At 42.0% G+C, this 12148-nt stretch overlaps 1 protein-coding gene across 1 annotated transcript; it reads right to left on the reverse strand.

Moving 5' to 3' along the window:
* Positions 1-1096: 1096 nt before the first annotated feature.
* sdhc (succinate dehydrogenase complex, subunit C, integral membrane protein) lies at positions 1097-11528 on the reverse strand. The gene is made up of 6 exons (XM_061694066.1): positions 11499-11528; positions 7468-7530; positions 7285-7386; positions 6491-6552; positions 3753-3916; positions 1097-1292 (listed from the first exon to the last, which is right to left on the reverse strand). The coding sequence occupies exons 1-6, from the start codon at positions 11513-11515 to the stop codon at positions 1185-1187; spliced, it is 516 nt and encodes a 171-aa protein (XP_061550050.1). The 5' UTR covers positions 11516-11528; the 3' UTR covers positions 1097-1184.
* Positions 11529-12148: the final 620 nt, after the last annotated feature.

The raw sequence follows: 12148 nt of genomic DNA on the forward strand, positions 1-12148 counted from the left end.
TGAAATGTTCTTAGATTTGTAAATGGTTACTACAAATTCTTTTTAAAATGAAAATGAGTGCAATTTCACAGATTTTTTTAATATAAATAGAGAACGCTTATAAAGAAAATTCTGAAAATTTGAAATAAAATATTGAAAACTTTAAAAAATCTACAGAAAATATCAAACATGCAAACATAAAAGGCATGAAAAAGGTGAGAGAGAGAAAAAAAACATTGTAGGGGATCTGGGGGATCCCCTGGGCCCCCGCGGAGATTTTAATTTTAACATAATTTAAGCAATCTGGAAGACTCTGACGAGTACCGTAAAACAAAATGAACAAATTACAAAAAAACTAAATTACAAAAAATGTGAATGTGCCAATTCGGATGCTGCTGTGTGCATGCGTGCATGCGTGTGTGTATGCAGAGTCAAAACTACAACAAAACATCTGCAATTTACTACACTGTGTTTTCTCAAGTTATAAGTGAGCTGAAATATTTACATTTGGGCAGACAGTGGCAGAAAAATACTACAATACATGAAAGCTGTTGTTTTTGTTCATCTCAATGTAAACATGAGTAGCACGGAGTTGCCTTCATGGTAACGACGACCTTCCCAACACGGTGGCCGCAGAGGCACGAGGATCAGCCGGGCTGGCTTATCTAGTGTTAATACCCATGCCCGGGAAGTGCAGTGGAATATGTTGTGTGAGGTCGTTTGATTGGTGAACTAGACTTACACGTCACTAGCATTTAAATTGGATTGGCGCAAACAGGAAGGTCTGACTTTTTATGGAAAAATTAAAAATGGTCCATTTGTAAGCTGAAGGTCTGATTTTTTTTTGACGAGATAAGAGGACGATTAAATCTCTGACATTAGATGACGTTGCATCAATGTCCATCGGATTTTTCAGACTGAAGTTGCACTGAAAATATCTGTCCTATTCTGAATCTATATCTGTACTGGATTCAGGATCATGTGTTGAAAGTGGCCTCAATCCGATGTGGGCTGTAAAAAAACAAATTCCACATAGTTTGTGACATTCACACAGACAAGAAATAAATCCCACTGGCCTGTTTTTACGGTGTAAAAAAGTAATGACAGTTTACATACATCAAATACATAATCCTTTATTTTTTATTAGCAGAACATATACACAAAAGCAAAATTCCCACAATGCACTTGGCCTCCACGGAGTGAGCTTAGAGGAGCGTGGCAGCGGCAATGGCGGTGATGACGGACAGGCCGATTACAGTGTAGCCGCTGCGGTACACCTCTGGAATTTTGAAGCCTTTTCCGAGATCCCAACACTTTGTGGGGGGGGAGATAAAGAGAAAAAAGAGAGAGGTTATAGAGGGAAAAGAGAAAGACAGCTGAGCATGGAGATAACAGTGTGGAACCTCTCAAATCCAACGGAAATTTTCAGGAAAGTAAAATATGTGCAGTTGAAAAACCGCTTGCTTTTCTTTGGCTTTTTTTCCTCTCGAAACGTATGGAAAACGTAGTAGCTTCGACACAAGGAATGTAAAGGGACAAAGAAAGTGAAAAAAGAACAGGAGGAAGTGGCATCGACTGTTGTTGTTTTTACTAGTACCAGTAGTTAACACATTTTTATATTTGTAAATAGGGCTTTAAATTTGTTTTTACTGGAAACCTTTGACCCGAGGTAGGTGCTTCCAAGCCGCACATAACAGCCAGGATGTTTGGTGGCTCATTTAATGATGTTCAATTGTTGAACATTTAAAATGTAAAATAATAATTTGTTCTGACAACAAGGACATTTTCCAAAGAGGCAGCACTTACTTTCACATTATTTGGAAAGAAATAAAATCTCTCTTTCTTCTTTTTCTGTGAAGGTGATGCAAGCTAACGCTGGCGAAAAGGAGAAATATAAAAAATCCCAGAAGGGGAAACATTTTTACAATGTCATTCTCATTGGCTTTTTTGATAAGTGAAGGGGGGTCGATTAAAATCAGAACTCATATTTTCTTAGATTGTAATTTAACCCCTATCAGCCAGCCCTACCTATGAGTTTAAAATGGAGTCATATTTGTCACAAGATGTTATTAACCCCAGTGGTTAATTACTTATTACAATTACATGACAAAAAAATTATTAAAAAATTAAACATGTCATGCCTTCGTCACGCTTTTGTTGCATGGTGTTTTGTTTTTACATTTAGTACAAAATATGGAATTATCTTAAAAATGTGGGAGGGAAAAAAATAAAAATAAAATATATATATATATTTTTTAAATCATCCAGATTTTTTTTTTTTTTTTACCTTAGAGGTTCCACTGCAGATTTCCTTAAAATGTTAAATAATGTGAAAATATGAAAAATAACAAATTGGCTTGCCTGAATGGAAGTATTCATAGAAAAGAGTACAGCACACACATACATGGTAAAACGGCTGGTAAAAATAGGCTGCAAATTTGGAATATCCCTATTTTGCTCCACTGTGAAGGCTTTTATTGAAATGAGGCTTTATCTGCCTTGTATGAGCACTCTGCTGCGCTGGAAGATAGCGAAGCATTTTCGTAATAATTTAACAAAAACCCTCTGAGCCCCATTCAAGCATTGGGCGCGTCAGAAGAACACAAGCACAATTTATCAAAGTGCCTGCTTTTTTTTTTCGCCATTAGAGATATACGAGTGTACGGAAAATGCGGCAGCTCTGCAATGCATTTACTTGGAACTCAGGAAACTATAAAAACCAGCACCATGTAGCCGTATAAGATAAGCTTACTTAGCGACAGTCAATCAAAACAGAGCATTTATACCTTTTTTGTTCTGGATCTCATTGGGATTGTGTATGTGTCACTCATGCACTGAACTCTGGTGTATACAGTGGATATAAAAAGTCTACACACCCCTATTCAAATGCCAGGCTTTTCTTTCCACAATTAATGTGACCTATACCTTGTACAACTCAATTGATTTTTTTTATTTTTTTTTTTTACCTTTTCGAGAAATACGTGAGATAATGTGGTTGCATAGGTGTGCACATCCTCTGATAACTGGTGATGTGACTGTGTTCAGAATGAACCAATCACATTCAAACTCACGTTAAATGGGAGTCACAGGGATCCCAACACCTCTGAAGAACATTCTGGATATTTTGTCAGGAACATTTTAACTTTGTCAGGCACACTTGTATATCGCCAAAGCAAAAAAACAGAAAAACTCTGAACAACATTTTCTTTATATTTGTATTATAATTTCTTCCTTTGAATAAATGAATGGTCTTCTATTAAATGACAGGAGGTACATACAGTTATTAATGTATCCACTTTTTGTGACATTTTTGTTTTTTGGTGTCCCGTGAGATTTTTAATTGTAAAATATGTGCCTTGGCTCCATAAAGGTTGGAAATCGCTGATCGATTCCGATCAAATTTACTGAATACAATAGCGACGCAGAGTAAATGTCTTTTGCGGAGCCGGTCAATGACGTCACTGATCGGATCGGCGAATTATGACAAAGCCAATCAGTCTAAACATAACAAAATATAAGGGGGAAAAAACAATCTCACTGGATCACATACAATATTTGAGATATTTAAAAATACATTTTCCCAAAAAAAATCAAACAATGTTTTGTCACAATGGCAGGATAGAGCATAATGTGTCGAATTTCAAAGGGAATACATTTACTTACTTACAATTTGAAATATGACCACAACAACAACAAAAAATGTCTTACTGTAAACAACAACCCCCCCCCCCCCCCCCCCCCCCACCACCACTTGTATTGGCTATGTTTCTTACCAAATGGCGCATTCCGTTGAAGGTATGGTAGGACACAGGAAAGGCGATGCCCACCTTGGCCAGGCCAATGAGGAAGGGGCCGACCGAGAGTGAGTGGATGAGATCCAGGTAGTGCGGGTAACTACCGGGCAAAAGCAGAGCGGCCATGGCGAAGGTGGAAATAGCTGCGAGGAGGAATTAGACAGACGCTTTATTGATCCCAAACACAAAATAAAATCAAGTGCTGTATAAACCAGTCATTGAGGTTGAAAATGAGCCCCAAATCAATATATGTCATGCTGTGACATTCTTCTTGGCAAGAAGATCTATGCAGAAAAAATACAGTGCTTATGTCAATGTTAGCAATAGATTTTTCTTTTCTTTTTTTTGTATGGAGGTGAGTGGGACAAATTGGAAAGAAAAGTAATGTATGTCATGGTAAAAGATGTAAACTTACCAGATTTAAGTGATTACTTTTGTGTGGGGGGGCAGACTATTACAAGATTATGGCCATATTTGTTAAGACAAAAGTATGAGTTTAAAGTGAAAAAGGTTGTATATTTATTCAGAGAAAAAAGACATCCTATTATGAGATGAAACTGATTGCTTCGGGGGAGGGAGAATCTGAATTATTTTAGAAATGCTGTATTTTTTAATTTTTGTAACAAAAAACTATTTTAGAGGATTCTTTTGCAATACCACGAGAATATAAGTATTTCATATACTTAAATTTCATTTTTATGTTTGTATGTCTCAAAAGTATTCGCTGTCAAATGGCTGGCTGTTGTTGTACTAGAGCGGCTCCAACTACCGGAGACAAATTCCTTGTGTGTTTTTTGGACATACTTGGCAAATGAAGATGATTCAGAAAAGTGCTCTTGTTATTAAAGTAGTAATCTTTTTGCATCAGATTCAAATTTAAAAGAGTTTGTACTAGAAAGAGTAGACGAGAGAAAGAGAGAGCCAATGTTTGCTACAATGACAGCGCTCAAAATCTGACCAATCAGAGGGATGCACCTATACCGCTGCAGGGCCGGCACTTACAGAGCGATATAGTGTGTTAATTGCTCCTCCCGTCTCACACACACACACACACACACACAGACAACGCACACGCACAAAAGTCTCCCACCACACTTTAAAGCCATTTCTAACTTGCCAGCAGACGGGCAGTCATTGACTGACCCGTCGGCTTTTTGTGTGCTGGCCTAAATTGGAGAGCTGTCTCGTCCCCCCCCCCTTTCATTTTTTTTTAATGCCAGTACTAAAAATAAATGTGCATTGCAGCAGTGGTCCCCAACCACCGGTCCGTGAGGCATTTGTTACTGGGCCTCATAGAAGGAACGACCAATTTATATAATCTCTGTTTTTGCGTTTTCGCGCGTCAAATGTGTTTTATTTTGAATAATGACCGGACCTTCTCCACTACAACAGCTGCACGTCGCAATTGACGCATCAAGACTGCACAGAACACTGCAGTAGTTCCGTTCCCCCTCGCAGCTGACTCGCTCATGGTGGCGGGCCATCTTAAAGAAAGTATAATTTCATAAACTGGTTCAGTTCATGACATTCACAGAAAAAAATCTAAATTAAAAGTTATTTTGAACGAAACGATCGTGAACGAAACAACGCTAGACTGCACGTCAGTCACGTGATGCGTTACTAAAAATAAGTCCGCAAACTAGCAAACATGAGTAAAAAAACAAACGTCTTCAGTGAGCTTTTTCAAAAGGAAAAAGCCCACCTGAGGAGCCAGAACAAGAGCCTCTGACCTCAAAGAAAAAGAAAGCTTCTTTTATCAGTTATGCATTATGGTGAGTTGTATTTTTCATGCATTTAACATTCGTTTTTAAGCTGGTCGTGTTAATTAAATTTTCCTGTATATATATGCCACACCTTGACAGCCGGTCCATGAAAAAAAATGCCAACTCTAAACCGGTCTGTGTTGCAAAAAAGGTTGGGGACCACTGCATTACAAGATAAGTGAAAAAGTCACATTTCAAGACTTCAGGCAAGGCAGCTTTATTTATACAGTTCATTTCATACACACGTTAACTAAATGTGCTTTACACGATTAAAAGCATTTAGTGTGTAGAAATAAGTAGTAATTTTTAGGTAGTGTTTTTTTTTAGTAATGGTAAAGGTATACATATGATACTAGTCAGATTTTTGCGAAAAACAAAAGTTGCAACAACAGAATCATGTATATTTCTTGAAAGAAAATGGCATGATTACAGCTGTACTGCCAAGTTTTTGCCCCAAAGATAAGGACTTTGCTTGCTATTTGGGAAAAAAATGTGTCACACAATCAATAGATGACATTATGATGTTGTTGTTGTTAAAGAAGCAGATGTCTTCAGTGCTTTCTTCAAAGAGTGTTCTGGTGTGTGTTTGCGCTTTGATGGCAAGACGACCGCACGCCGAGTGTATTTGTGCCTCCGATTGGCAGATGAGCTCAGTGACCTTTTCGAGAATCCATCAGCATGCAAATAAAATGGAATCCAGCTCGGGCAGAGAGCGACGCTGATGTGGCTACTGCTGCCATTGACGCGCGACTACGCACCGTTTTAATCGGCGACTTGGTTTCGCGTGCAAACATATCCAACACATTGTGGTATGTCCGCACTTGCTGCGGCAATCAATAGCCAAGGCAGAAGCGAGACGCTCCAGGGATTTACATTTTGAGTAAATTCGGGAGGAGTATAGACGTCATTTAAGCGAGGAAGTGAGAAAAGAGTAAAACAAATAAGATGTGCTACCTCCACTGAGGCCCACTCCGGTTCCTCTGTGTGTGATGGACATCATCATGGGGACAGACCATCTGGAACAAAACCACCCAAAAAAATAACGCACTGGTAATCGATTATTCTGATATGGTGATTTTTAAAAGCACTGCATCTTCATTATATAAAAAAAGGAAATGTTATTCTATAATTAGTAGAAAGTATTTTTTTCAAAGAAAACGATTAATCAATGATCAACATAATCAATTAAGTTGATAATCGACTCGTTTTCGATAAAGCGATGACAGTGTTTCTCAATTGCTGAAACACAAAACCCTATTGTCTTGACCAAATGCTCAGTATCCTGAACGCCCGCCCTTATTGAATTGGACACTCTCTTGGTAGAAACTTAAAGGTCCCATATTTTTGCTATTTAGATCACCATAGAGTATAAAAGTGTCAATTTCAATGAAAAAAAACAGCTTGGTTTTGACATACTAGTGTCCAGAAAAGGCCGCTCGACAGCTACTTCTGTTTGACCCAGATATCTGCTTGGTTTGGCTAAGAGCGCCCCCTTTCCTCTGATTGGTCAGGGGTTTTGTGAATTTAGCTTGGATTTTTTTATTTGAGTTTGAGGTGTTGAGAAAATGAGTTGAGGTTTCAATAAATGTGTTTTAGCAATTGAGAAAAACTGCAATCGTTGACTCTCTAGTTTTCTGAAATATTCACCACTGCCGGTGACGAAAGGTAAAAAAAAAAAATGGCTTTACTTTTAAATTAAGTATCAAAACAAATACAAACAAAGACTACAATGTATCACAAACACATACTTGTAAATAGTGATGTGAGGAGACATGGGTCGGTTCAATCTCGTATTTTTGGCCCAAAACTTGTTCATCTCCTCCTTGGCGGTCGTTCCCATTGGAGCAGCACTGAAGTCAGAATAGATTTTCATTTTAAGACATTTATACAGTTTAACGTGATATATTATTTGGATTTTTAATCATACGTACTGCCTTAAGTAGAGGATGCTGCACTGTGGCCTGGAGACACACAATCCCTGACAGGTCAACGTCCTGCAGATGAGAGAGAAGTGTTACAACTACACCTTACAATGAACAAAATGACCCTAAAATGGCAGCTTCAAGCCAAAATGGCAGACTGTCTTTTTGGGCACGGCTTCTTGGGTCTTTTTTTAAGCCTTAAACGAATGTCCTCTCCTGTCCTGAGCACCGGTGACCACCAACACACGTTTTTCCCCATTTTGTCCTTATAATACAGTCGGCGCGATCCACTCTTGTTGTCGTCGCCACGGTAACAAGTGTATCCGCTCGCATTTGAGTTAACAAGATAAAGCCCATCCATCCATCCATTTTCTACCGCTTATCCGAGGTCGGGTCACGGGGGCAGTAGCTTTAGCAGGGACACCCAGACTTCCCTCTCCCCAGCCACTTCATCCAGCTCTTCCGGGGGGATCCCGAGGCGTTCCCAGGCCAGCCGAAGGATGTAGTCTCTCCAGCGTGTCCTGGGTCGTCCCCGGGGTCTGCTCCCGGGAGGGAGCCAGGGAGGCGTCTGGGAGGAAACTAATTTCATTTCTTTCTGTCACGACCCACAGCTTGTGACCATAGGTGAGGGTAGGAACGTAGTTCGACCAGTAAATTGAGAGCTTCGCCTTTCGGCTTAGCTAGCTTAGCTTCTTCTTTACCACAACGGAACATGGTCCACTCGGACTCCATGTCTGTCGCCTCCCCCGGAACATGAGCAAAGTTCTGTCGGAGGTGGGAGTTGAAACTCCTTCTGACAGGGGATTCCGCCAGACTTTCCTAGCAGACCCTCACAATACGTTTGGGCCCGCTACGTCGGACCGGCATCTTCCCCCACCATTGGAGCCAACTCACCACCAGGTGGTGATCAGTTGACAGCTCCGACCCTCTCTTCACCCGAGTGTCAAAGACATGCGGCCGCAAGTCCGATGACACGACCACAAAGTCGATCATCGAACTGCGACCTAGGGTGTCCTGGTGCCAAGTGCACGTGTGGACACCATTATGCTTGAACATGGTGTTCGTTATGGACAATCCGTGATGAGCACCGAAGTCCAATAACAGAACACTGCTCGGGTTTTGATCGGGGGGAGCGTTCCTCCAAATCACGCCCTTCCAGGTCTCACTGTCATTGCCCACGTGAGCATTGAAGTACCCCAGCAGAACAATGGAGTCCCCAGCGGGAGCGCTCTCCAGCACCCCCTCCAAGGACTCCAAAAAGGGCGGGTAATCTGAACTGCTATTTGGTGCATAGGCACAAACAACAGTCAGGACCCGTCACCCCACCCAAAGGCGGAGGGAGGCTACCCTCTCGTCCACCGGGGTGAACCCCAACATACAGGCGCTGAGCCGGGGAGCAATAAGTATACCCACACCTCCTCGGCGCCTCTCACCGCAACTGGAAGAGAGTCCAACCCCTCTCGAGAGGACTGGTTCCAGAGCCCAAGCTGTGCGTGGAGGCGAGTCCAAATATATCTAGTCGGAACTTCTCGACCCCCTGCAGAGAGGTGACATTCCACGTCCCTAGAGCCAGCTTCTGTAGCCGGGGATCGGATCGGCAAGGTCACCGGTGGTGAGCCCATGGGAAGGGGGACCCACGTTACCCTTTCGGGCTGTGCCCGGCCGGACTCCATGGGTGCAGGCCCGGCCAACAGGCGCTCGCCTTCGAGCCCCACCTCCAGGCCTGGCTCCAGAGGGGGGCCCCGGTGACCCGCGTCCGGGCAAGGGAAACCTGTGTCCATTTTTTGTCATCATCAGAAAGGGTCTTTGAGCTGTGCTTTGTCTGGTCCCTCACCTAGGACCTGTTTGTCATGGGTGACCTTGCCAGGGATTTATACCTTTCTGACGGGTAGGACACAGCAGGTCAGGCTGGGGGAGGCCACCTCATCCACATGCAGCATCAGCACTTGGGCGCCCCAAGGTTGTGTCCTCTCTCTGCTGCTCTTCTCTCTCTACACGAACAACTGCACCTCAGCGCACCCGACTGTCAAACTGCTGAAGTTTGCAGATGACACCACTGTCATCGGCCTCATCAAGGTCGGTGACGAGTCTGCATATCGACAGGAAGCGGAGCAGCTGGAGCTGTGGTGCGGCCGACACAACCTGGAGCTGAACACGCTCAAGACGAGATATGATCGTGGACTTCAGGAGGCATCCTTCGCCACAGCTGCCCCTCACGTTGTCCAGCTGCCTTGTGTCAACCGTCGAGACCTTCAAGTTCCTGGGAATTACAGTCTCTCAGAACCTGAAGTGGGCGGCCAACATCAACTCCGTCCTAAAAAAGGCCCAGCAGAGGATGTACTTCCTGCGGCTTCTGAGAAAGCACGTGTCCTGTGTTCTTCCATCACAGTCTGGTTTGGTGCTGCTACAAAAAAGGACAAACTCCGACTGCAACAGATAATCAAAACTGCTGAAAGGATTGTCGGTACCCCCCTACCCACCATTGAGGACTTGCACGCTGCCAGAACTAAAACAAGAGCGTGCAAAATCCTCTCGGACCCCCTGCATCCCGGTCACCAGCTCTTCCAGCTCTTTCCCTCAGGTAGGCACTACCGATCAATGCAAACTAGAACTAGCAGACATTCCAACAGCTTCTTCCCTCTTGCGATCAACTTCTTAAACACCTAACCTACAATTCCATTACAACATGCTGGCAATTTTTTGACTTGAGTTCGTTGTCACATTTCTGTGGGGCCAATTATACATTACTCATGCACTCACTGGAGTTGTCTCGCCACGCTGCACTATTTGCATATACTGGCCACTCATGCCAGAGTAGCATCTGCTCCATTTGCACACTGATTGAGGAGTATCTGTAACATTTGCACAACCAACATTGTCCCAGATGATCGCACTACTCGTCACTTTAAACCGCATACACTCCTTGAAGTCTCGGCGCCCTTTGCACAATGGTCATTGCACCGGACTATTGCAATATTAGTCATTCAAACTGCTCTCAGTGCTAGAGGACTCTGCATCTTTTTGCACAATTGTCAAAATAATAATAATAAATGTACCAGCAGTACCAGATAACTAGCAACCCTTTACTGCTCAGTGACTGTTTTTTTTTTTGTCTTGTCAATGTCTTTATGTCTCAAATGTGTTCTCTGTCAATTGACTGTCTGTTGTCGTACTAGAGCGGCTCCAACTACCGGAGACAAATTCCTTGTGTGTTTTTGGACATACTTGGCAAATAAAGATGATTCTGATTGTAGTTCGGGGTTGAATCCATAGGTTCAAGCCAAGTTTAAGTTTTTTAACACGGGTTAAGGTTTCAAATTAGGTTTTCAAGTCTTGGTGTGGTTTGTGTGTGTGTGTGTTGACCTCGTTGTGACCCTAAAAGTGGAGGTAAGCCCCTTCTACTCCCTTCCTTCCTTTCATACTATACTTGTGTCCTCCTTCCTACTTTCCATGCTTAAAAAGTAGCATGAAATCCTTAATCCTTTTTCGGTTCTTACAAACTAGGGCTTGTTTTATGAGTGTATCTATCCTCTATACAACGATATTATCTATTTTGATATTCAGGTGGTTTTGTACCTACAAACATACCTACAATTAGCATATATTTACCTACACTTCAGTACTGTTTTATTTGTGTGTTTTTTTTTTTTAAATTCAATGTTAAGAATGTCATAAAGTGGCCGTCTTCACATGTGGTTCACTCAAGGACAAACCACACCGTAATAAACATAAATGTGATTCTTAACGTTATAACACCAAACCCAAATTGACACAACTGCATTCAACAACTGACTTAAAAAAAAAAAAAATCTTGTTTTGATTTCTACGAGCTATAATCCGCACTTTGGTAACGTGCTAACGTTGTTAGTGTATGTCGCGGTAATTCCTCCACGATATAAATAGGTCGAACACGCTACAAAGTTCCTACTCCTGTATAACGAAAACTGTGCTGCAAAGTGTCTATTAGTCACTGTAATCCCGACATAAAACCATAATGAATCTCCGCAAGGCACACAATTGTATAACACAAACACACTGACCTTAGTAGCTGCGCCATGTTTGACGTACGCTGAGCGGAAGTGTCGTAAAATGTTGTGTACGCGACGTCATTCGTGTGCTCATTCTTTCCGAACAAATGATCAAAAGGGTTTCGGGCTTTTTTATTTTGTTACAGTACAAAACAAGAACATAATAATAATAATAATAATAATAATAATAATAATAGGCGACGCGGTGGACAACTGGTTAGAGCGTCAGCCTCACAGTTCTGAGGTCCGGGGTTCAATCCCGTTTGCATGTTCTCCCCGTGCCTGCGTGGGTTTTCTCCGGCCACTCTGGTTTCCTCCCTCATCCCAAAAACATGCATGGTAGGTTAATTGACAAATCTAAATTGCCCGTAGGTGTGAGTGCGGATGGTTGTTTGTTTGTATGTGCCCTGCAATTGGCTGGCAACTCAGTTCAGGGTGTACCCCGCCTCCTTTCCGATGATAGCTGGGATAGGCTCTGGCACGCCCGCGACCCTAGTGAGGAGAAGCAGCTCAGAAAATAGATTGATGGATGGATGGATGTTTTACATTTCACAGTGTTCATGTGTTTTACATTTCACAGTACAAAAAGTATAAAAATAAAAGAATAAAAATTATAATAACAAATATTAGAGGATATTGTATTTTAGAGTTTTTTTAAACCA

Source organism: Phycodurus eques, chromosome 13, assembly GCF_024500275.1.
Source record: "Phycodurus eques isolate BA_2022a chromosome 13, UOR_Pequ_1.1, whole genome shotgun sequence".
In the NCBI taxonomy this organism is placed as follows: Eukaryota; Metazoa; Chordata; class Actinopteri; order Syngnathiformes; family Syngnathidae; genus Phycodurus; species Phycodurus eques.

Excerpts from the sequence above, each read along its gene's own strand:
- sdhc (XM_061694066.1), bottom strand. Across the intron at positions 3,917-6,490 it reads CGGAGTGGGCCTCAGTGGAG|CTATTTCCACCTTCGCCATG; the intron begins GTAGCACATCTT and ends TCCTCCTCGCAG. Across the intron at positions 1,293-3,752 it reads TCAACGGAATGCGCCATTTG|TGTTGGGATCTCGGAAAAGG; the intron begins GTAAGAAACATA and ends CCCCCCACAAAG.